The sequence below is a fragment of the Strigops habroptila genome, chromosome 5, assembly GCF_004027225.2.
Source record: "Strigops habroptila isolate Jane chromosome 5, bStrHab1.2.pri, whole genome shotgun sequence".
Lineage (NCBI taxonomy): Eukaryota > Metazoa > Chordata > Aves > Psittaciformes > Psittacidae > Strigops > Strigops habroptila.
The window spans coordinates 34,512,313-34,538,765 of record NC_044281.2 but is presented as its reverse complement, the minus strand read 5'-3'; the positions used below and the strand labels follow the sequence as shown (position 1 = coordinate 34,538,765).

The 26,453-nt window shown below is 40.6% G+C and overlaps 1 protein-coding gene across 1 annotated transcript in view; it reads right to left on the bottom strand.

Moving 5' to 3' along the window:
* Nucleotides 1-1,632: 1,632 nt before the first annotated feature.
* CABCOCO1 (ciliary associated calcium binding coiled-coil 1) overlaps nt 1,633-26,453 on the bottom strand; it is a 64,598-nt gene continuing 39,777 nt past the window's right edge. Inside the window, 3 exon segments of the mRNA XM_030488076.1 lie at nt 1,633-2,586; nt 7,040-7,186; nt 7,604-7,726. Coding sequence (XP_030343936.1) covers nt 2,509-2,586; nt 7,040-7,186; nt 7,604-7,726 — 348 coding nt within the window. The 3' untranslated portion in view covers nt 1,633-2,508.

Sequence of the window (26,453 nt, the reverse complement as noted above, 5' to 3'; positions counted from 1 at the left end):
AAAGGTACAACTAATAATTCTTCATTAATTCCTTCAGTATTCATAGAATCATAGAATCATAGAATAGTAAGGTTTGGAAAGGACCTTAAGATCATCTAGTTCCAACCTCCCTGCCATGGGCAGGGATACCTCGCCCTAAACCATGTGGCCCAAGGCTCTGTCCAACCTGGCCTTGAACACCACCAGGGATGGAGCATCCACAACCTCCCTGGGCAACCCATTCCAGTGCCTCACCACCCTCACTGTAAAGAACTTCTTCCTTATATCTAACCTCAACTTCCCCTGTTTAAGTTTTAAACCATTACCCCTTGTCCTACCACTACAGTCCCTAAGGAAGAGTCCCTCCCCAACACCCTTGTAGGCCCCCTTCAGATACTGGAAGGCTGCTATGAGGTCTCCATGCAGCCTTCTCTTCTCCAGGCTGAACAGCCCCAACTCTCTCAGCCTGTCTTCATACAGGAGGTGCTCCAGCCCCCTTATCATCCTCGTGGCCCTCCTCTGGACTCGCTCCAACAGCTCCACGTCCTTTTTATGTTGAGGACACCGGAACTGTACGCAGTACTCCGAGTGAGGTCTCACGAGAGCAGAGTAGAGGGGCAGGATCACCTCCTTTGACCTGCTGGTCACGCTTCTTTTGATGCAGTCCAGGATACGGTTGGCTTTCTGGGCTGCAAGCGCACACTGCCGGCTCATGTTAAGCTTCTCGTCAACCAACACCCCCAAGTCCTTTTCTGCAGGGCTGCTCTGAAACTCTTCTCCATCCAACCTGTAGCAGTGCCTGGGATTGCCCTGACCCAGCTGTAGGACCTTACACTTGGCTTGGTTAAACTTCATAAGGTTGGCATCGGCCCACCTCACAAGCATGTCAAGGTCCCTCTGGATGGCATCCCTTCCCTCCAGCGTATCAACCCAACCACACAACTTGGCGTCGTCGGCAAACTTGCTGAGGGCGCACTCAATCTCACTGTCCATGTCGCTGACAAAGATGTTGAACAGGACCGGTCCCAACACCGATCCCTGAGGGACACCACTCATTACAGGTTTCCAACTGGACATCGAGCCAAAGCAGAACAGTTAGCTTTTACTAACTGGAAGGAAGCTGTCACTAATTTGCTGGCCAGCACTGGAAAGAGCAATCAAGAAAACTTGAAAGTGAATCATCACAGAGCTTTACTTCACCCAATTACGTACTAGGGGAAGAATTTTTCTCAACACATGAGACCAAGTAAAATAATCTGCCCGCTTAAAATGTCAAACCATTGCTTTACAAGAGCTCTGTGCACACATGTGATGTGCACTCTAACGAGCACACCCGGGCTACTGGCGCCCAGAAGCAGCTATTGGATGTTGCCTTCAGCTGTGGGACTGCTCCCTGCTGACGAGCATGGAGGCAGCGCCTCTTCCCTGCACCAGCCAACAGCAGCCTCTGAAAATTAGGCAATGCCAAACAAGACCTTTTAGGAAAATTGTTTCAAGCTATTTTCTGTTTTGACTGGTCTGAGCCAGGCTTGCAAACTTTTTCATTATCACCATAAAAAATGAGGATCAAACGAAACAAAACCTAACTTGCTTTACTTAGTGGGAAACAAATATGAAATAGTAATGAATAAAACACTCTATCATGTAATCCAATCCAGCCTTTATGCTTGAAAGCATGACTTGTATTTAACATATTTTCTAGGGCACAGAGATCTGTGACACAACAATGCAGGCTACAATTTTGAAACATAAATGTTAAACCAGTTCTTCTGAGGTCATTTATTTGATTGGATTCCTTTTGAGTTTGAAACATTTCTATAATGTCTGACAAAACATGGAAGCATTCTCAGATGAAAGATTACATGCATTCCAGAAAATTTTCCACTGAAATCTAAAGGAACTCTGCTTGGGAATACTGTAAAACTGCAAACTCCTCATTTATGCAATTTTAATATAGTGGAACTACAAGACGTGTAAGATATTACATTAGTTTTAAAGCTTAGGAAGCAATTTAAAATGAAATAACATACATATTATTAATGAATAACTACAGTGAAAAGTGTGTAATTACATGTTAACTAAATTAACTCATTATATCTGCAGTGCCTCAAAATGAGATTTTCTCTCTATGTATTCTTCTAGCAAGGTTTCATGAAAAACATAGGTGTAAAGCAGAAACTGTTAAAAGTTATATTTCACAACTGGAAAAAGGAAACAGAACGAAACTACAGTAATTTTTTTTTTTTCCCTTCTAAATTAGGATTTCTATTCAGAAATAAACTGAACTTCAACATGTTTTAATTACGTATCCTTCTGTTTATAATCTTCTACTTAAGTCTAAACTAAACAACACCACTGGCAGGACACAGTAAATTTGAGGAACTGGGATGAACTATTTCTAGGTAAATGTTAACAGAACCATTTTTCTTTATACAAAAATAATTACGTTCAGGTAGGGGGCCAGTCTCCTGTGCGCGCCATCCCCTACTGTCCAGTTCTGTGAAATTCAACATCACCTTTCGTATCTGGCTACTCAGGACTTTTTAATTTTTCTGTACTCAAAGTATAAGGTGCTTCTTGCATTTGCAGCTTTCCATTTATGTCTGCCTGTAAAGAAAATCAGAAGAAAAATACTAGTTATGATGGAGCTATCTTAGGCTGCACACCGTCTTTGTGGTTTTGACACACTGTAGTGCAGTAAGACAGACATTATCCTACACACCTTCCTGTTTTGCAGACATAACGGTGTTTCAGCCTGTACTTACGTGATAACACTTTATCATATTACTGTGCACAACTCTGATGCACAGTATGACTGCCATGAACAGGAAGTGATCTGGAACAGCCATTTCTCATGTAATCTTGTTTTGGGAGATAGGCTAATTTGCCTGTATTCTCAAACAGCCTTTACCAATAAACACCAAATCAGAAAAATTGCTTTGGGATTTGGTTGTTGCCACTGTTTTCCTTTGCTGCAGATGTTTGTTCTCTAGTGTAATACATTTTATTGAAACATTGCTGGAATTAGAAAGCATTACTGAAAATGAACAATAAAAAAACATATTTCTGTGATGTTGCTTGTCTGTCTTAATTACAAACACAATTATGAATGTGCATCTGATTCTAGAACTCTAGACTGCTGTAGATATTGAATGCTTAATTTACAGTGTAACATTTGTGGGGAAGGTAGGAGGGTTGTGACATATTCTAGTGAAATCTTTGGTAGTGATAGTGTGTAGCAATCTTTGATTCTACAGCATTTGGAAATGTGGGATCACTGGGAAAAAGGTCACAAATACTCGGGCTTTATGGGAAATTTATGTATATTTCTCAATATCAGCATTCCTCACTGCAAAAATATGTGATAAATGGAAGGACTACTATGACAGTCTTTCCAAGAGTCACAAAGTTTTGTTTAAACAACTGAAACAGGCTCATAGGTCCTTTACAAACTCTGCATAAACTGTTCCAAAACTCAGAGTTACATTCTTAGTGGACTTGACAAAGTGAACAGACTTGGCCCAGAAAAGCTTGCAATAACTTGCCATTTTAGGAACTTTTTGGCTTGCCGGTCCTAGAAATCCCTACTAGTGCTATACTGCAACCCATCAACACACAACCGCAGCTAAAATGTTTTCAAAGTTCTCAGTAGCTCAGATTAGCATCGAAAATCTGGAATCTCTGTCTCAACTTTTTATCCTTGGGGGTGGCCTTCACCGTATTCAATCCATATCAATATCAATAGTATCAATAAATATGTCCCTATCCCTTTACATTACCTGCATATTTAGTTGTGTTGCTGTGGAATACTAACCCTCCATGCTAATTCTCTCCCAGCCAACCCAACTGCCTTTCTTCTCCAGTTTTTACATCCCTCTGTCTCCAATTCTGCCTTCAGTGAAGATCAGCTGCCACCATGCTTCACTATGGTTGCTGTTGTGATTACTGAGTGTCAGCGCTGTGGCATCAGGCTAAAAGTTATTTTCTATACTCAACTAGAGCAACAGCTGCCTTATGTTCCCTGGAGAAATAATGCAGATTGTGAAACCACAGTTCACTCATAACAACAAAATGGTATGAGTCTGACCATGTACCAGGTAAAAATCTAATTATAAGATTACCTCAAAGGTCAAGAAACTGAGAAATCAGGCGAAAAAGATAACATTGGTGGAAGACTTTTTGTGTTTTTTTTTTTTTTTAAATAAAGGTATTTTTCTCATCTGTGCAGTTTTTGTAAAGGAAGAAAGGTCTTAGCACTGAAGCTAATGAAAAGAAGGTCAAGTGAAAACCAGGCACTTTTCTGTAGGTAGGGACAGGAAGAAGACAACATAGGCAAGGTTCCCTCCTGTTTCTAAAGTCATGTTGAAATGGAATATGAAATCAAATAGGTAGATCTAATGATGGCATCATTACTCTAATTTATATTCCCCAATCATACATAACCCATGTAAAGCAATTTATTAATATTACATATTTTCAGATAATATTAGATACTTAGAATCACAGAATGGTTTGGGTTGGAAAGGACCTCAAGATCATCTAGTTCCAACCCCCCTGCCATGGGCAGGGACACCTCGCCCTAAACCATGTCACCCAAGACTCCGCCCAACCTGGCCTTGAACACCACCAGGGATGGAGCATTCACAACTTCCTTGGGCAACCCATTCCAGTGCTTCACCACCCTCACTGTAAAGAACTTCTTCCTTATATCTAACCTCAACTTCCCCTGTTTAAGTTTGAACCCGTTACCTCGTCCTACCACTACAGTCCCTAAGAGTCCCTCCCCAACATCCCTGTAGGCCCCCTTCAGATACTGGAAGGCTGCTATGAGGTCTCCATGCAGCCTTCTCTTCTCCAGGCTGAACAGCCCCAACTCTCTCAGCCTGTCTTCATACGGGAAGTGCTCCAGCCCCCTTATCATCCTCGTGGCCCTCCTCTGGACTCGCTCCAACAGCTCCATGTCCTTTTTATGTTGAGGACACCAGAACTGTACACAGTACTCCAAGTGAGGTCTCACGAGAGCAGAGTAGAGGGGCAGGATCACCTCCTTTGACCTGCTGGTCACGCTTCTTTTGATGCAGCCCAGGATACGGTTGGCTTTCTGGGCTGCGAGCACACACTGCCAGCTGATGTTCAGTTTCTCATTGGCCAACACCCCCAAGTCCTTTTCTGCAGGGCTGCTCTGAATCTCTTCTCTGCCCAACCTGTAGCTGGCATTACCCTGACCCAGGTGTAGGACCTTGCACTTGGCTTGATTGAACTTCATGAGGTTGGCATCGGCCCACCTCTCAAGCGTGTCAGGGTCTCTCTGGATGGCATCCCTTCCCTCCAGCGCATCAACCGAATCGCACAGCTTGGTGTCACAGCAAACTTGCTGAGGGCGCACTCAATCCCACTGTCCATGTCACTGACAAAGATGTTGAACAAGATCAGTCTCAACACCGACCCCTGAGGGACCCCACTCGTTACTGGTCTCCAACTGGACATTGAGCCGTTGACCACAACTCTCTGCGTGCAGCCATCCAGCCAATTCTTTATCCACCGAGTGGTCCATCTATCAGATTGATGTCTCTCCAATTTAGAGACAAGGATGTCGTGTGGGACAGTGTTGAACGCTTTGCACAAGTCCAGGTAGATGATGTCAACTGCTCTTCACCTGTCTATCAGTTCTGTAGCCCCATCATAGAAGGCCACCAAATTGGTCAGACAGGATTTCCCCTGCCCATTGTGCACCCTCACCCCCAGAGACCAGCGGAGGCACTTTGTGCACCCCGAGCTCTGCGCCGCAGCCTCCCCTCCCCTCGGCTCTCTCCGGTGCCGCCGCTGCCACCGCCGCCACCGCCGCCACCGCCGCGGCAGCCGGAGCAGAGCTCCCGGAGCGGGCCCTGCCCGGAGCCGAGCGCTCCCCGCCCCGCCCGCGCTGCCGGCGCCAAGGGCCGCGCCCCGCGCTGCTCCCGCGCTCCCCGGGGCGGGTTCTCCCCGCTCGGGCGGTGCCTCCCTCCCGGCACCGCCCCCGGTGAGTCCCTGCGCGTGGAAGCGGAGCTGCGGCTCCTGGGCGAGGCCTGGCGAGGGCTCGAGGCTCCCGCGGGGGCTCCCCGCGCTCGGAACTGGGGCTCCTGGACGCGGGGTTTCCCCTCGCTGCGGGGTTCGAGGCCCCTCCCTGGAGATACTCACCTCGGCAAATCCTAATTTAATAATTTTTATATTAATAATTATTATTATTTAATAATTTAATAAATTCCTGCTTGATCAACAGTGTCCAGTGTGCTGTATCTAAAGTTTAAAGTGCTAATGCTACCTGGTTGTTGCAAGTAAGACCAAATTCCAGTAGTTCCTTGATGGAACTGAGGTCTAGCTGGTTTGCTTTCAATAATTTCATATGCTTGAGAGAGCAGTTTACAAAATAACAATGATTTACTCTGCTGGCTTTCCACATGTTTCAATTTACAGACCTCCCTGTAGAGAAGCAGGTCACCCTACCACAAATTTAAGTCCATTCATTGACAATAGCTTCCTTCCCTTTCATGAACCCTGCAGAAAGAACTCATGGACTCCTCAGGGTTTGCAGACCACCTATTGACACCTGATGCATTCCATTAAGGCAGCTCTTGTACAGTTACACACCTACCAAATGAAGTCTAGAACTGGCATGAATGTGTTATTTCTTACACAGATTGAAGGATGTGTAACATAGATGGATCTAACAATTTATATTAAGCACACATTGCTCCACCACATTGCATATGCTCCATCACAGCAGCTGATCCTGAACCCCTGAAAAGGAATTTTGCCACTAACATCACTGAGTGCAGGATTTGGCCCATGTTTCTTAACACGTAGTTATGCTGAAGATATATGTTGTTATTTTATTGAATATTTTTTATCTTATCACATGTAAGCTGACTAAACGAGGAGTTATTTATAGAGGCTAATTCACGTTTTTACAGCATATGGATGTGCTTTTTGCCAGCTTTAGCGTGAATACAGTTTGTATTCATTAAGGCTGAGCTATCTAATTAACCATAGACAGAATTAGTGAATAGCTTTCTAGTAATAGTACCTCTAGGTTGCCAATAATTTCATTTGGGATTTCATACTCTGCAGACTTCTGATCTTCGGCAGTGACACCAGCCACAGCATCTACCTCGAAGGACTGTGCCTCTGTACAGGGTTCTTCCCCTTGATCAGACTCCTCTTGGTCAGACCCCTAGCAGCAACCAACCACAAGAAATGTGTGTTAGAATATTCTCCTGCTCTCTACAAGACCAAACAGTGTCAAGCCTGAAGACATGCAACAACACTTGCATGTCTGACACCTGCTTTTGAGAACTCCTGCTCTGACAGAGACCATCAGTGTCTTTCTCTCACTGCCCAGGCCAGGCAGATCCTGAGGTTAGGAAGTTGCATGGCTTGAGAGCTCAGAGATGATGACTCAAATAAATGTCTTCTGCTAACTGATTAATGCATTAAAAGTAATTTCATTCAATCTTAGGAGAGAATTCATGCTATATTCTTGAGAATAGATGTCATCAGTGTCTGGGCTCCAATGAGAAATAAATGAGGGAGGAGACTCATTGAAAACTATCTTAAAAAAAACAAAAAAACCTGGAACAAAACTCTCTGCCTTAGATTCTGTCTCTGCAGCTGTTGGTGATGTTATGCATGACGAATAGATATCCGAAGGTATGCCTTCTTCCAGCAGAGCAGGGAAGGGGGGAGCTGCAGGTTCATCAAGTTCAATTGCAGACTGGCAGTAGGGGGGGTGGGGAGGGGAAGTAATTCAAGTTTAATTATTGCTCAGAGGTTTATTGCAGATTTTTCTAAGTGGAAACAAAATGTCTGGCAAACAACAAAAACCAATACCTTTTTTGTTACTATCCAGGTGCTCAGAACTGGAAAGCATACTGAAAATGATTATAGATCAGCTTTAATTTCTAGCTGCATCTCAAGGGGCTCTCTTTATAATACTTGGCAAGAACAGATGATTTTCATAATTTCATAACACTACAGCTACTCATGTGGATAATTAAGTTTAGAAAACACAGTGCTTAGGTAACATGCAGTCTTCCCAATACAAACATGTCACTTCTGAACAGGGATCTGGTTGCATTTTGGAATTAAAGGGCCCAGCTGACCACTAGAGCACTCTATCAAAGGAGTCAACTGGAGTAAAGTTGGAGTCACCCTGCATCAAATAAGGCCCTAAGAAAAATATTTTAATATGTGGCTGTAATTTAAGAGTTGCTAGTGGTACACGTTTTGCTGCTTCATCATGCTTGCTCCCATTTCTCTTTGCTGTAAACATGGGAACCTCACTGGTATTCTGCTGGCATGTGAACTGTGGCTCCAGGAATGCTCTGACAGGGAAATGGCTTTCCCCCTCTGAAGTACCTGGATGCAGTACTTCGTCTGTGCTTGGGCTCTTGTGAGTGATGCAGAAGGTGGCCCTGCATCCTCTAAAGGGACAAGGGTTTGTGTCTTTTTTTGCATGTGTGGTTTTTGTGGGTTGTGTTTTGGTTTGCCTTTATTTTTTTTTTTAATGGATGAGAGAGAACAGGGGGACAAATTTTTTGAACAAGCAAGGAACAGGGTATAATACTAAAATGGTATATCTGGGGCCTCTACAGTGGGAAGTGCCCACCGAGAATACCAGGCAGATGTTCCAGTTCTGGGTTGGCTATTACAAGCATGTAACTACATTAATTCACATCAGGGTAATTGCAGCTCCTATGAATTAATTTCCTCATACCTTTGAAATCATAGCTAGGTTGATATTTGGTTTGTTTAGTTACTTGATACAGTTAAACATGCTGAAAATATTCACGGGTCTATACATTTGCAAAAGTGATAACAAAAACTCAAAATAAAAATCGAGACCTAGCCATTATACTTTGTTGCATTAAAAGTCTCTTTTGTAGTTCTAGAAACTTTTCAGAAGTGATGTTTGGACTTTATCTTCAAGATTCCCTGTCATGTGTGAGCTCACTAAAAAAGTAGACAGTATTAACTCATGTTTATAAGAACCCAAGAGCCTGACAGGAAGATTTCCCGAATTTAAGTCAGGAGAAAATCAGATTTTACAGAAACATTTTCCTGTATCACTAATGACTCAAATTTTACAGCACTCTGCTAGTGCCTACAGACTCAGGAAAGGAATAGTTGGAAACTGTAGTTTGTGCATCAAAATGCAAAAGCCTTGAGTTGAGTTAAATATTATTTCTAAAATAAAAAGAAGCTTTGTTCTCAAATTCCTAAAAAAAAAAAAAAAAAATTGAAAAAAGAAAAAAACCCAAACCCAAAAACCTAGAGCTCTTTTGATTTAGCAAATACTTCAATTTTCTCTGCTTTCTTACCTTATATTTTCTTATTAAAAATATTCACTGAATTGGATGAGAATTCACAGTTACTTTCTGCTTCCTTAAAATAACTTTTTTTTTTTGTTAGTTAGTTAAGTCAAAATAATTCCTTGATTTAGATTAAATCATTATTCCACCTCTTTCCTCCAGCCCAAATTTCAAAAAAATTCAATAATGTAAAAAAACTAGACTGGGCTTTTAAATCAATTTCTGGCTGATCAAATACAGTTTTGTAGCATGGATAAGATTTTCAGAGGTCCTCGTTTAGAATAATATTTTTACTTCACTGCATCCTGTTAAAAAGAGCCATTCTTTACTCATCTGTTCCATGTCTAATAATAACCCTCGGATCTTGAAGAAATAACTAAATTACAGCAGAACTAGTCTCTTTAATGAGCCATAATAGTCCCAGCATTCAGCCAAAAGTTTTTTTTTTAAAGACTGTGAAACATCCAATGTTGAATATGAAGTATTTTGTTTAGTAATAATAAATTTATGAGCAGTACTACAGTTTACAGCCAAAATATAGTGACCTAAAAATGCCATTCTGCATTGCTCCTTCCTATACATCGTGTCCTTAACTAGTCCAGGGGAAAATTAGAACGAATGAATTGTGGTGAGAGCCTGAAGCCAATGGACGTATTTAAATGAATCCTTCTGATGCAATACTTTCCTTAAAAAAAATACAATTAAGTCTTTGTATTTCCTTTGAACAAAACCGCATGTTTAATAGTGCCAATGGCTCTGTAGTAAAATCTATTTAAAAACAGAGAAGGAGACACAGTAAGTTTTATACAGTTACAGTGGCTTTAAAAACACATTGTTAGTTTCTGAAGTCTGAGTATATTTATGGTGAATTAATTCCACTGACCCACATTAAAAAATTCATCCTCCTTTTTTTTAATTCCTGAGGATTTGTCATTATGTGAGCATTATTCACTATGACAAAGCTGTATTACTCAAAGTGTCCTCTTGAATCAGTATAACTATAGAAATGTGAGAAACAGTTTGGCAAGATGATAATGCCTTAAAATTACTGGGAATATTTTCCTGCACATTGCGGTCCAATGGATGCATGAGAATTCAAACATAAAGAAATCATAAGGCAGTTGCGTAAATGTAGATGGCGTATTAGTGTCAGCTGCAGGTAAAAGGATGCTCTTAAAGAGACTGGAGGAAGCAGAAGTTAAATGCAATAGTCTTACTAATTCCTAGGTGTGGTGGGGTTCCAAAAGGCCTCTTGAATCTGAACAAGTTAGAGCAGGCTAGAGGCTGCTCTAACATTCAGGAGAACTTACTGTGGGAAATATTGTTCAGTGTCACCTTTACTTTCCCACCCCGGTCTTGGCAGAGTCACAGGTGAGTAGCTCATATTCAAACATTGCTCTCAATGTATAGCCCCATTCCACTATTTTTCCCTGGAATTCCTTCTAGCAAAAGTGTGCATAAAAAGAAGTAAGTATAAAAAGTGTCATGTTGTTCTGTATGTAAACCCACATACTTTTCTTCTTGTTAAGAACTAGCAAATTACCTTTTTACAAATGTAGGCAGAGCAAAGACAATAAAATAGTATACAGGAATTTCTAAAACAGAATATTGGCAGGAAAGAAGATTGGTAAAGCATTCAAATAAACGAGTTCCACAGATGTGGCTGTTACTATAAAATTAGCTTTGCATAACTTACCAATATGCCATTACATTTTCCCCCAGATGTTTATCTGTTACTTAAATTAATTTTGCTTAAGTTACTACTATTGCAGATTTTATCCATGCTGTATTTTATTATTTAAGTTTCTGTGGCATAAAACAAGCCCTGGCTGATAGCATTACTTTTAATACTATATGTAAGAGGTTTTAGTATTATACAAATGGCTGCTGGGTATATTTTAATAGTCATAGCACAGAACGTCTGCTCTCAAAATATTATGTAGATTAAAACCAGCTATTTACTTACACTCTAATTCAAGTCTTTGGAAAGGTTTGCAGTATTTATGTATGTGGTATGAAGGGAAACAATCCACTCCGGGAATAAATATCAGAGTTTGGAAATTAGCAAAGCTAAGGTCAAGGTCAGTTTGGATTTACTAACATATTTGCTGAAAATTAGAATTTATAGTTTATGTTTACTTATTTCAGAAATGAGAAAAGAGACTGAGGGGGTGGTGTGTTTGCCTCTTTGATACAAGGCTTTTGTATTGCAGGAACATTTTAAAACCACCATTTCAGTTTAATATTATCTGAAATTCTGTACTCCTTTCTACAGAGTCTTAACATAAATTCTCTGTAGCTAATCTGACCAAACATAAGAAAACAATGATTTATAAGGATTGGAAAAAATATCCCAAGTTCAGCACGGACTATTTCTAAGGCCTTGTAACATCTTTCAAAGCCTTTCAATGGCTTTCCAACTGATGTGGATTTGATTTTATATGAATGGCAGGCACATTTAAAAAAGGGTGTTCTTTGTATATTATTCTTTATATTTGTATCATCTTTGTATTTCTAATAGTATGTCACAGGACTTTGTGCTAGCAAAGACCTGCACAGGCTTCTCTCATATACGTATATATATATATGAGAGATTTGCTATGAAACAAAATATTTATTACAGGATTTACATTAGTTTGCCATTCATGCTAAGCATGCCCAGCTGCACACCTATAAATGTGCTGAATTTCAGATGCTGGAATAAAAGGCATTTACAAGATATTGTTTGTTAGCTGCCTGTATTTCGTGTAGTTGAATTTGAATGAATAACTAATGGACAGAGATGCACTGCCACACTGACTCAAACCTGCCTTCCTCCCCACCTTTAACCTGCCAGCATATGCAAACACAACAAATCTACCCTATCTGCCTTCTAAGGCATCGCCCTCCAGCATTCCCACAGGAGGTTTTTCTGGGAGGCTGCTGATTGCTCTACAAATACATTTGCCAGCCTGTTCTGCAGCAATGCTATACACAAGGTCCAAAGGACTGGAGAATATTATCAAGCACTTAAAAACTTAATCCAGATGTATGATCTATGCAGTGTGATTAAGATGGCAGAGCTTCCTTCTGAACGCCTTCACTGTACACATTTGTATTAATATTTAAAGGAGAATTAAGATCAATGAGGGATTAAACTTGGACTCTGAATTACGTTCCCCAGTTGCTAATGATACACATGGAAATTCTGTGTGCATGTTCCTGGGCAGGAGCTTTCAAACCACTATTTCTCAAATGAGACAAAAGTTCAGCAAATCGAACACATGCTTTATGCCCTTTCCCCTGTATTTCAGAATTCAAGTTAATACTTTTAAAAGAGAATTTTCCATGTTTCTGAGATGAGATGTGAATCAACTTTGTTGACAATACATCAGTAATTAATCTAGTCCAAAATAGCTATCTATCTGAAGCAATTTGGTGCCTACATTGACAAAACAGGATCTACTCCTCCCCCCAGGAAGCTGTAAATCAGTCAGTGACATCTGGCTTCAAGGACATCAGAGTCATCTGAAATGTGGTAATTTATATTAATGAACATCAATATTAATTTTTAAATAAAAAGAGTTTGCTACTGCCATTATGTTTACATACAGAATATTATTTATAGCTTATGTTCCTCCTTTCCTACATTTTGCCCATAAATTATTGTAAGGAAATACACTGTCACAGTTACAAATATTTTTCCTTCCAGTTAAAGCTTTTACATATCCTCTTACTGTTTTCAGTAACTAGATGAGGGCAACAACCAGGATTTTCTTGCTACTCCAGGAACTGCTGCCAATTTTAATGCTTGACTGAGTAGAAAAGGGTGCTTCTACAATAACAACCAAAGCCTTCCTCTCTAGAGATATCTTAATGCAGAATAACCTTAATACATAGATTCTGTAAGAATATCCTAACATACCAGAAAAAAAATTATACTGATTTAACTGGGCTGCAGTCATCTAGTTCTGCTTTTACCCAGCTTCCAATTGCTACTGCCAATTCGGAGATTATTTAGAAAGACAAAATAAGAGACACAAAAAAAAAAATCCCCAGTTGGCTTTCATTCTGAGGACACATCACTAAATGATTCACCTTGGAATGGCCACTCTAGATTCACATTGTGTTTAGCATTGCCAAATCTCCTAGAGTTATGGGATTACAAGAGCATCTCAGTTTTCATTTAAAAATAAAGTTAGTGTCTAGCTCTTATGGTTGCAGAGAAAAGATTGAAAACATAAATCTTGAAAGCTCAAAAACTAGACTGCAAGCAGAAGGAAGCAGACAACAACTATTTTTAAGCAACACTCATGATTTTTTGGGGTCTGTCTCACCATTTTAAACTGCTGAGGTTAATAAAACCCCCTTAAAAACAATGCATACAGATTTTGAGGAAGGGTGAAGGGTATTTTTTTAGTACCTGAAAGTACAACTCTTGCATATTAGGACTCTTCAAAATGCCAAGCCCCTGCCTTCCACTTCAAGGGCACCCATCAAACAAGCAAAGAGCACTCCTATTGTGGCTGTACGGTTACATTCAACAGGGATCCAAAGCCATTAAAAAAACCCCAACAAAACAACAAAACAAAAACCACAAGCACCTTTCCCACAGTGGCAACATAGCTGGATCTACAAATATTTTTTTAAAAAAGTAAAGATTTTTAAAATTATTTATGTGATCACATTAAAAACCATAAAAGTAGGTTCTGTTGAACCCAATGCACAACAGGCAGTCTAATATTTTGGTGGCACACACCTTATGAGGCCAGAGCTGTACATCTCTTTTTTTCTAAATCATTCAATCAGGAAAGATCTGAGATGAATGCTGAAAACACTACGACAAAAATTCGAAAGCATACTTGGCCAGGTGCATTTTGGTACCTCTTTCTGGGAGGAGGCTTCATACATTTTATAAACACTTGCTGCCATCTTATACTCTCAGAAAATCAATTTGCATGAGAGCATATGTGTTTGGCAACAAAATGGCCTATAAGAATTAAATTGCTTAGGGGGATGGCATTCATCACACCTGCTTTAGGGGCTTTGTCAACCCCCTAAACCCCTGCTTGTAAGTAAGCGCAAAGATGACTGCATCTCCTGAGAGACAGTCAGAGCAACTAAGATGAATTAAGAACCTAACAATTGCTTAATATACCTTCCCTGGACCACAGCAAGCACAGCCTGTTACCTCTCCCATTGAGTATACAGGGAACTGAGGAAAGCTGGATTACTCAGTTTGCCTGGTGCTGGGAAATATGAAATATTCCTTACTTATTCAAAGGACCACTATAAAAACTCAGTGGGGATTAACAGCACTACACATTCTTCCTGCAGCCCTGAGTGCATACCGTAAAAGTCAGATGGCTGCTGGCACTATCCTGGGCTGTTTTTTCCCAGGTGTTATATCTGAGATGCAGCAATGCCTCACCAACTATTACTATTACTGTACAGGGCTTTAGGTCAGCCCTAGGACTGCTAAAAACATGCGAATGTAGACATGCCTATCTCCAGCATGTCTTATCTCTGGCACATCTCACACTGTGTACACACCAGTTAGAGCAGGCATGCGTCTAGACAGCTGTGTGTATCCCCACCAGGTTTCTCTTAGTTCAGTAAGCACAGTCTTCAGGCTTCATCTACACATGAGTGCAATGTACATGAAGGAAGATTCCCCCAAAATTAGGAAAACTTCAAAAGAAACTTTTGAAACCAAAAGGGTTCAAGCTTCAAGATTGGGAGCTCCTGCCAAGAAAGTCTGACAGCAGAACAATTATCATTTGCTGTCAATACAGTAATGTGGAATCACTGCCTCAAGCTGGACAGAGGTCCCACCTCCAGCCTTTGTCTGCCGCCACTCTTGAAGAGCTTTCCTTTCCTATCCATTTCCTCTCAAACCAGCACTTCCTCCATGCAAGGCTGGTCATGGATAAGCCCCTCACACAACTGTCTCATACTCTGTACGTTCCTGCACCAATGACAAAGGAACAAGCCCTTTCCATACTCCTCTCAGTTATCAGGTGCATTAGATATATATACGCTTTTCTATATTGATTCATCCCTCGCTGATGCTACAGAAAAAGGCTGCCCTAACATTTAAAAGGTTGCATTAAAAAAAACCCAACAACCAACCAAACAAACCAAACAACCTAAAGAATATTGATTCTAAGCTAAAAGGGGAAAAAAATTGCTCCCATGTTTTAAAAACTACAATATAGATTTTTAAAAAATATGCCACATTAGAAAACTTTTCAGGATATATGATCACATAAAAATGGGGAGCTTGTGTTCTTTGTTATCAGACCTAAAACATAAAGTCTTTGCCTGAGTGTGTAAGTTTCTGTTAAAACAACAATTTGTCCTGTGGACTGTAAATTCAATTACTGTTTTTATTGGAATCACATTTTGCTTTGGAAACAATCATGCAGAAAAACAACCAGTAACTTAGACATCCTAAAACCATCTCAAAACAGGCATGGCTCTGAGAACAAATCAGTTATGGTAATTCTTCCAGTGTGAACTGCAATGTTTTTTAAACCCATTTCCATATTTTTAATTAACACCTGGTTAAAAAAAAGTCTTACTGTAGGTCATTTTAATAACAAATGGGAAAATAATGTTATTTTATCAGAAAATTGACTTGAGACTATTTTAGGGACTTATTTTTCATGTTTTTATCATAAAAATGAAGTTATTAACATACATTTCCCAATTTGAGAATGCAGAAGTAAGCCAATTTTTCTCACAAATTTCATAATTATAGTTTTCAGTCACCTCTCTCTCTGAAATGCCTATTTTAACACCAGAATATTTGACCAGTATACACAAACCCCCACCTAAATCTAAGACATCAGTACTTCTTTACAACTGCATTTCCATATAACTTGAATCTGCAGTATTCTAACCATAGCCTGTTAGTCAAAAGAAACCATCACTTCCTTATATGACACTTGAATTTCATACTCCATTGTAAACTGGCTCTCCTTATTACAGTACATGTTCATAAATCTGTTTATACTGTTTATACATAAATATGTTTATATAAAATGGTTCTCGAATGCTGGGGTTAGTTTTAATTTTATCTTATAATACTGTCATTCATGTTAAATAAAAACGCCGTTGTGTATAAGGGCAGGGCTAGTCTGGTGAATGCAAGAGTTAAACAAAGCTTTGTTTCAGCACAGCTCGGCTTGGTGGGTGATTTGAAATCTACTAAATTTCCTCTTGGTAAATTGCCAAAGCCAACCACACCTTGGATGATGTGAGGTTGTTTTTGAGAAGGTAGCATCTCCTTACAGATTATCTCCTCCCACTGCAACTTGGAAGGTTTCTGAGAAGAGTCATTTCCATTTCTGTTGGGGCTTGAAATGGTTTCTGATGAAAAAGTGCATAAATCTTACTCTGCTTTGACTTGTTGGGAATCTCATGACAAACCATATAATCCAATGTGGAGATTTCAAAATTTGTTTAAACAAAGCATGAGAAGAAACAAACATTTCTACCAAATAATTTCTCTCCAAACAAAAAAAACACCCAAACAAAACCACAACCAACACTCATTTACCTCCTTATCCCTTATAAACTCTATGTTAACTTCATATTCTAGAAAATTTCCATGTAAGTATCAAAACCAACAAAAATATGCAGTCTGCTCAAAGAAGGTTTCCACAATCACACAGAATTTTAACAAAAGTCAGAATTGAGAACAAATGTTTCAAACTTTGAAGTGAAAATCTTGAATTGGCTATAGAACAAGTGAATGTGAAAGGTACTGGGTTGAACTGCACACTATAGGCTTTCCTCTCCCCCCACCTTGTGTTTTGTCTTTTTGAGAAATGCTGTTCTACAAAAATAGGCAAAGACAATGTGATCATAAAGCTTGCACACAGTTTGCCTGATGAGATAAAGACAATGTGTCAGCTTTTGACAGAAAAAAAAAAGCAGCAATGATGTCAAAGGGATTTATCTATTTATTCTTTTTAGCAACACCTTTTCCCTGGCAGCTTTCCTAAATAGCAGCATCATAAGCACCAAACAGCAGCACCTTCTTATAAGAATGCACAGCTATACCTGGAAGCATTACATTGCCTACTCTGAAGCTGCTGTCTTTCCATCTAACCCTCAGAAGGAAATACCTATCAGGAACACGAAATGTGTCTGGATTGCCAAGCAGAGAAGTTGAGGAGAGGGTAGAAAACCCACTTATGGCTGGAAAGCTCAGCAGACAACAGAGAAAGGCAGAGTGGATGAAGACACAAGAACGAAATTGGTCCTGTGGAAGGAAAGACTTAGCAGCTCAGAGAAAAGCGTGGGTCAACACGCAGAAGAGGTGAGCACGAGCAATGGGAAGTAGCTAACAGCAGAGTTGAATGTTTCACACATGGAGGAGAGACAGTGAGGCTGAACAGATCCAACTTCACCACTCTGGTACCAGAGTACAATGCTAAACTGTACACTTATTATTCTAGTCTCACACTATCCTTTGGCCCCAGCTGCCAAACATGCCAGACTTCATGAAGCAGATGAATGTCTGGTGTGGCTACCACAGTATCTTTTGTCACCAAACCAAGATTTTAACTTCCTTTCCCAATAGATTCATAACCCTAATATCGTATCAAAGATGGCACAGTAAAGACTTCTGGAGGTGGGCCCTATTCACTTCCTTAACTACGTCTGGTTATTTCCATCTGATAATCCCCTGCTCCATCTAGACAAAATGTCACATATCCTAGGTCCTCTTGTCATATGATTCTTTATTTTGATTTCAACATCTGGCAGAAAGTGAAACAACTCTCACAACTGCCACGTGGTATGTATTTTTATGTTGGCGAGAAATATTCACGTATACGCCAAAACACAGTCTTTCTCCAGCTGACACAATCCATATATGTGCACACATATATATCTGTAACTGCTAATTGTTGTTTAAACCTAGCAGGGCTAAAAAAACCCGAAAACAAACCTAAAATGAAAAATGGCTTTTAAAGAAGGAATCAATACCAAGAGCTGAAAAAAGAAAATGCCCCACTAGAGACCTTAAAGAGAAAAGACCTTACCAAATTTAATAGCCAAATTTTCAGAATAGTCTCTCTGCACACACTATCTTCACATTTATAGGGCTGACTAGTCTTAAGTGTTCTTTGCAGGTGTTCATTATACCACGTATACACCCTAATAAATCATACTGGATGCACAGCTCCACGTGGAAGAAACAGAGCTGATAGGACACCTTTGAAAAACTTGGCCCCAAAACTAGAGACAATTTATTTCTCTGTGACAAGTAACTTAACAGATCTATTTGTCTCTCAATGGTAAATTAGTCTTCAAGCAACACCCTCCAACAGAGAAAGATCTTAAGGTGCTCTTATAATATAAGGGATAGCCAATTTGAGCACTCTGTTTGTTTTGTTTTTTTTTAAAGCCCTAGAATTATTAAAATTATGAACTTTAAATAATTATATTTCAACCAGTGTTTTACTAGTTTTCTCCCTACTTTCTCTGATTTTAATTTTCTCACTTGTCAGCATGTCTTGGCAGTGAGAACAAGAAAGACCTCAAACCTTTGCTGATTGCTTTCCACGCAATCTGATTTCTATAAATTAGAAGTTGCTGATGGGGAAGCAGACAGCAGTACTCTTTGATCAAGATACACATCTTGATCTCTTTTATCATTTTTTAAAAAAACAATAATATTACAACATAAAAAATCATCATACAAGCTTTTCGATCAAAGTGTGTCACTGTCTGCTTTCCAGTCAACATACTGCCAGTAAATTGGCAAGGTGCCTGGAAAGAGCAGGCGGCAGCTGGTGGGTTTGATTACCATCTGTATATTCACTAATGTATAAAATCTTGTGTCTCCATCTAGTGGGCAACAGCATTTCACAGGAAATTTTAAAATGGGTTGAAGCCTACTTCCGTGGATGGCAGAAGGAGCTTTGCTTGACTCCCTATCAATCAGCAGAATTGGGCTCTAAAGCTGTCTCACATTGGAAAGAAATCTAACCCAAGGAAGGCTCTGAAACCCCACCAGCGGTTCTGTCCTGTTCTGGCACTTGCTCTTGAAATCATGCTTTCTCCAGAAGCATTTGCAGAATACCTATTTCTATGCTCTCACAACAAGCCAGCTCTTTCTAACATTTTGCAGCACTCTGGAAGTCTGAATGGCCAAAATTTGAAAACTTAAAACAGATAACAGAAAAGGGAAGGTGAGAGCGAAGATGCCATTAATGTCCTGAAATGAACAATAAGGAATGAGATAAATATGCCAATGTCTTCCTTTAAGAAGAATTAAACTAAAACATATTAAAGCATTATCCCCACTGACTGCTTGATGATAGGACATGCAAACTACTGCATTAACTTTTTCATGTGGTTTCAGATAACATCCTTGACTGGATATCAACCAGGATGACATACACAATTTTGTTTTTCAGGAAAGCGTCACGTAAACAGTCGTTGGGACACAGAATGTAGAATCCATGTGACCACCCAAATGAGAAAATGAGGCACAAACCAGGGCTGTGGCAGGACTCTCACAACAGACACAGGACTAGAACTAATAGTTAATAAAAGATGAATTCTACCATGTTCATTATATCACCCTCCCTTTCATCAATTACCATCCTTTTTGACAACAACTCTGCTAGCCATGTACTGACTGGACATATTTTATGCACAGCCATCTAGTGTGAAAATTGCATCTTAATGAAGAACTATCAGTACAGCAAAATGAAATAAAAAACAGCAACAAGATCATACCATCGATTTTTTTTCCATTCACATATGGACTAGACCAAAATTCCCTCAGCTTGAGAAATCTGTTGAGATAACAATCCAACACAGCATGATTACATTTCATTTAATGACTTCTCTGGATGCATGATAGGTCCTAAAATAGCTCTTCTTTTTCTGAATATCTTTTAATAAAGTTGTTTAAAATGCATTTTGATTTGACACACCTAAACTGGTTACAGTAAAGCATTTTCTACTTTTATCATATACTCCATTGCATTAGAGGTAGGTTTATTATTCTATAAATAATTCATTCAAAGGAACTTCAGTTTAACAGCACCTAATAGACACAATCACTTAAGGTAGCATGCTGCCAATGTTCAGCTTTAAATCAGAAGCTGATCTGTCCTCACATATTAAAAAAAAAAATAAAAATCAACTTATAAGAAGAAAGCATCATTTTAAAGAAACTCAGGCATAAGCATTTAAGAATTAAGTCAATACATGCCAAAAATTTTTGTGCTAATTTATTACATTGCTTGTTTGTGCAGGAAGGGGAGGAGATTTGTTTCAATCTAATCTAATTGCCTTTATTTCAACAAAAAGTAAAAGAATTAGAAATGAATGTTGTTCCCTCAATAATTTGCTGTGGTAGAAGCTTTATTTTCCAGGTCAGCACTCTCCATTTTTGATTGCTCAATGGGAGCGCCACAATGGCTAAAAAAAGAAGGCTCTGAAACTTTAGGAAATAGAAACTGCTGACGACCTGGAGAAGGAATAATGATTTATAATATATGAATAGGGGCAATAATTGGATGGCAGGCTGTACTCAAAAAAGCCTTAATTCACAGATTTGACATCAGAAAGTCATAATCCATCGATCTAGCATCAGAATGATGGATTATGACTTTTTAAGAACATGTAGACATGTCAGCTTCATGAGCATTCCGGGAATCATAGTCCAAATTGTTTTACTGAGGTCATTCAAACAATTTCAGCTTTTTCCAATAAAGCTGATGCACTAATATTTTGAAATGTAAAAGTTCTCTTGGATCCATTTTTTTGTTTCAAACCCTAAAAATCCTTCAACTAAATACTGCAGGTTGCCATAGCCTGTGATTAAAGAATTTTTTTTAATTACTTCAAATCTGTATCATTTTCTTACAGAGATGACAACAATTTTAGATCCTAGTTTATTTTTATGTCAAAAAAGTTTTGCATTCAAATTTGGAGATGAAAAAAGCAAGTTGCAAAGTGAGGGATTAATTACCATCTTTTCTTTCAGGAAGAGCAGTGATATATACTATGAACATTTCCCCCGGGACTACTGCAAAAATATCTGATTTTCGACCTCTGACTTCTTCCTTTTTTTGACCCGGATGAGGTTTTAAACTGTCACTGCCAAAAAACAAAGTTATGATGTGAATTTAGATGGAATCATTTATGAAAAGAAATAATACTCTTCCAATGTGTGAATACCTAGAGTTTGAAACATACTTTTTATAAAGAAGCTTTTGACATATTGACTCAAAAAGACATCTAGTGTCTTCAATTAAATACTTGGAACTTCACTTTCCTCATAAGAACAAACATGGACGATGGAAAGTTCCAGAGATCATTTCACTGAGAATCACATATTTATTTACAGGTAAACCACGATTTAATTCATAAAACTCTATTACAAAATCTTCCCCACTACAATTAAGTGAAGCCACCTATAAATTAACAACTGCTGTGTTAGACTAATTCAATGGCTCAGACAGGTAAGAGCTCTTAAAAAAATGTCTTCTGCTCCAGACAAGTGTTGAGAATAAAACCAAAATCCCACATTACATATAAAATATGACTAAATATTTTCAATGTATACAAATATTAAAACCACAAAAACTGTGACTAAAACCTCTTCCAAAGGTCTAAAAACTTTAAGTATACAAGTAACAGGACTAAAGCGCAAAAGAAACAAAGCAAACTAAACCAGGTTGCATATCTCTATTTCTCCCCATAAACTCCTTTTTATCTTCCCTTGTCTAGAAGGTTCTTTCTCCTTCTCTGGTCTTTCTCATCTTTCTCACCTTATTTCCCTTCTTACTCATAAAATGTTTTTCAGAGAGCTTATTAATAAAGTAACTACTTACATGAAGCTTGCTGGGGTTTTTTTATACTTTTCTATATGTTCATAACTAAAGCCACTATGGAAAGGAGAAGTCATAGGACTTCTTTACAATGGTTGAAATAACTTATTTTGATTAAAACCCAAGTACATTGAGCAAAGGCATCCTGGGTCCAGCCTCAGCCCAGATTTCAAAACAAACAATGACAATAAGACCAAAGGAAAAGACAGCTGGGAACAGTACCCTTTAAAATCTCAGTGGTTCATAGAACAAAAGGGGAAAATAATGCACTTTTTACAACAGTAGACATAAACAATTTACTTCATTCTGACAACTAAATATGAAATGGATCATAAAAAACACTGCCATGTTATACATACTCCATCCTCTAAACACACCTAACCTTCTTAGAGGTCCCACATAAAGGGATCACAGCACTGAAAAGAAACTACTTTAAAAAAAGCCTTAAACAACAACACTGGACAACTGATCAAAAGAGAGTGTACCTCCTTCAATTAACTTTACAGGGGAATTACCATTGGCAGGCTGTAATTAATTCACTCGGAAGGCACTCATGAGGACACCATGGCCAACAGTTTTCTGGTTATGATTTATATGCTTGAGGTAATGACAAGTGGTCAGGTTATCAGTTTTGCAGCTTCCTTCAAAGAGCCTGTTGTGAAGCGCCCTAGCAGCATCAAACCATATTCACTACTACTTCATCATCAAACTATCTTCTACCTGAATTTTTCTTTCCAACCTAGTATTTACCCAGCTCAATTCAATTAAGCTTATGACATCAAATGAGACCAAGTAGGGTAGCTGCAACCTTTTTAAGTTTGTCGTGGTTTGAGCCCAGCCGGTAACTCAGAACCACACAGCCGCTCGCTCACTCCCCCCCCCCCCCTCTTCCTCCCCCCGCTCCCGGAGGGATGGGGAGGAGAATGGGAAGAATGCAACTCCCACGGGTTGAGATAAGAGCAGTCCCGCAACTAAGGTATAACACAAAACCACTACTGCTACCACCAATGATAATAACGATTAGTGAAATAACAAGGGGAGAGGATACAATTGCTCACCACCCGCCGACCGATACCCAGCCCGACCCGAGCAGTGATCTCGGCCTTCCGGGTAACTCCCCCCGGTTTAGATACTGGGCATGACGTGCTGTGGTATGGAATACCCCTTTGGCTAATTTGGGTCAGGTGTCCTGTCTCTGCTTCCTCCTGGCTTCCCCTCCTCCCTGGCAAAGCATGAGACTGAGAAAGTCCTTGGTTGGAATAAACATTACTTAGCAACAACTAAAAACATCGGTGTTATCAGCGTTGTTCCCAGGCTGAAAGTTAAAAAACACAGCACTGCACCAGCTACTAAGCAGGAGAAAAATGACTGCTATAGCTGAACCCAGGACAGTATCCACCCCTTATTCCATACCATTCATGTCATGCTCAGATCCCACATCTCTCAGCACACCATCACCCCTGTCCCATATATACACATATATATACACCCACACCCACACACAGAGAAAGATATCGTTCCCTAGTCCATGGACCAATCCCTGTAAAATTGCTGAACTCATCCAGTCCATGATGTCAGGTTCCATCTCTTGTAATAGTCTTTCAGGGCAGGAGGGACGGTACATAGTGTTGGGTTGTGGCCTGCTGATGATACCGCCAAACTCATCTGGTCACTGCTGAGCTCGTCTGGTTTCCTCAAAATTCATTCTTTGTTGAGGTGATGATCGGAGGGAAGTCAGGGTCAATGGCTGGTGACCTGAAGATATCTAGCTGGTGGGCTATAAAAGTGTTATAGAGCAGGCAACAGCGTACAATTGAGTTCATTGGCTGTTTTCCCCCAAAATCAAATCCCCTTGAGGTACACATCGGACTTCCCCATCTTCCCGCATTACCCACCAAGTATATCCAGGTCCCTGAGCAAAAGCAACCCCACGAGTGGGTTTGCCTTTACCTGAAGCAGGAATAACCCAGACTGTCTTCCCCAACAAATTCTTTATGTGCACCACAGGAACTTTATCCCCCTCTACGGTACGTAAAAGTTCTGATTGGGCTGGGCCAGCCCTGTTGGCAGATCCCCTACTGTTGACCAACCAGGTGGCTTTTGGTAAATGTGTATCCCAGTGTTTGAAAGTCCCACCACCCATTGCTCTCAGTGTAGTTTTTAACAGCCCATTGTACCGTTCGATTTTCCCAGAGGCTGGTGCATGGTAGGGGATGTGGTATACCCACTCAATGCCATGCTCTTTGGCCCAAGTGTCTATGAGGTTGTTCCGGAAATGAGTCCCATTGTCTGACTCAATTCTCTCTGGGGTGCCGTGTCGCCACAAGACTTGTTTCTCAAGGCCCAGGATAGTGTTCCGGGCAGTGGCATGGGACACAGCGTATGTTTCCAGCCAGCCGGTGGTTGCTTCCACCATGGTAAGCACATAGCGCTTGCCCTGGCGGGTTGGTGGGAGTGTGATATAGTCAATCTGCCAGGCCTCCCCATATTTGTACTTCAGCCATCGTCCTCCATACCAGAGAGGCTTTAACCGCTTGGCTTGCTTAATTGCAGCACATGTTTCACATTCGTGAATAACCTGGGCAATAGTGTCCATCGTTAAGTCCACCCCTCGATCACGAGCCCATCTATATGTTGCATCTCTGCCTTGATGGCCTGAGGTGTCATGGGCCCACCGGGCTAAAAATAATTCACCCTTATGTTGCCAATCCAAGTCCATCTGAGCCACTTTAATCTTAGCAGCTTTATCCACTTGCTGGTTATTCTGGTGTTCCTCAGTGGCCCGACTCTTGGGTACATGAGCATCTACGTGGCGTACCTTCACCACCAGGTTCTGCACCCGAGCAGCGATATCTTGCCACAATGCAGCAGCCCAGATGGGTTTACTTCTGCGTTGCCAGTTGCTCTGCTTCCATTGCTGCAACCACCCCCACAGGGCATTTGCCACCATCCATGAGTCAGTATAGAGATAAAGTACTGGCCATTTTTCTCGTTCAGCAATGTCCAAGGCCAGCTGGATGGCTTTCACCTCTGCAAATTGACTCGATTCACCCTCTCCCTCAGCAGTTTCTGCAACTTGTCGCAGGGGACTCCACACAGCTGCCTTCCATCTCCGATGCTTTCCCACAATACGGCAGGACCCATCAGTAAACAAGGCATATTGCTTTTCACTCTCTGACAGTTCATTATATGGTGGGGCCTCTTCAGCACGCGTCACCTCCTCTTCTGGTGACATCCCAAAATCTTTGCCCTCTGGCCAGTCCATGATGACTTCTAGAATTCCTGGACGACTGGGATTTCCTATTCGAGCTCGTTGTGTAATTAGTGCGGCCCACTTACTCCATGTAGCATCAGTTGCATGATGTGTAGAGGAGACCCTGCCTTTGAACATCCAGCCCAGCACAGGCAACCGGGGTGCCAGGAGGAGCTGCGCTTCAGTTCCAATCACTTCTGAGGCAGCTCGAACCCCTTCATAGGCTGCCAGTATCTCTTTTTCAGTGGGAGTGTAGCTGGCCTCGGATCCTTTATATCCCCGACTCCAAAAGCCAAGGGGTCGACCTCGAGTCTCCCCTGGAGCTTTCTGCCAGAGGCTCCAGGTAGGACCATTCTCCCCAGCTGCGGTATAGAGCACATTTTTCACATCTGGCCCCGCCCGGACTGGTCCAAGGGCTACTGCATGAACTATTTCTCGTTTAATTTGTTCAAAGGCTTGTTGTTGCTCAGGGCCCCATTTGAAATCATTCTTCTTCCGGGTCACGTGGTAGAGAGGGCTTACAATCAGACTGTAATTTGGGATGTGCATTCTCCAGAACCCCACAACACCTAAGAAAGCTTGTGTTTCTTTCTTGTTAGTTGGTGGAGACATTGCTGTTATCTTGTTGATCACGTCTGTGGGGATCTGGCAGCGTCCATCTTGCCATTTTATTCCCAAAAATTGAATCTCCTGTGCAGGTCCCTTGACCTTATTCCGTTTTATGGCAAAACCGGCCTTCAGCAGGATTTGGATTATTTTCCTCCCTTTCTCAAAAACTTCTTCCGCTGTGTCACCCCACACGATGATGTCATCAATGTATTGCAGGTGTTCTGGAGCTTGCCCCTGTTCCAGTGCAGTCTGGATCAATCCATGGCAGATGGTAGGGCTGTGTTTCCACCCCTGGGGCAGTCGGTTCCAAGTGTACTGGACGCCCCTCCAAGTGAAAGCAAACTGTGGCCTGCATTCTGCTGCCAAAGGGATTGAGAAAAATGCATTGGCAATGTCAATTGTGGCATACCACTTGGCTGCCTT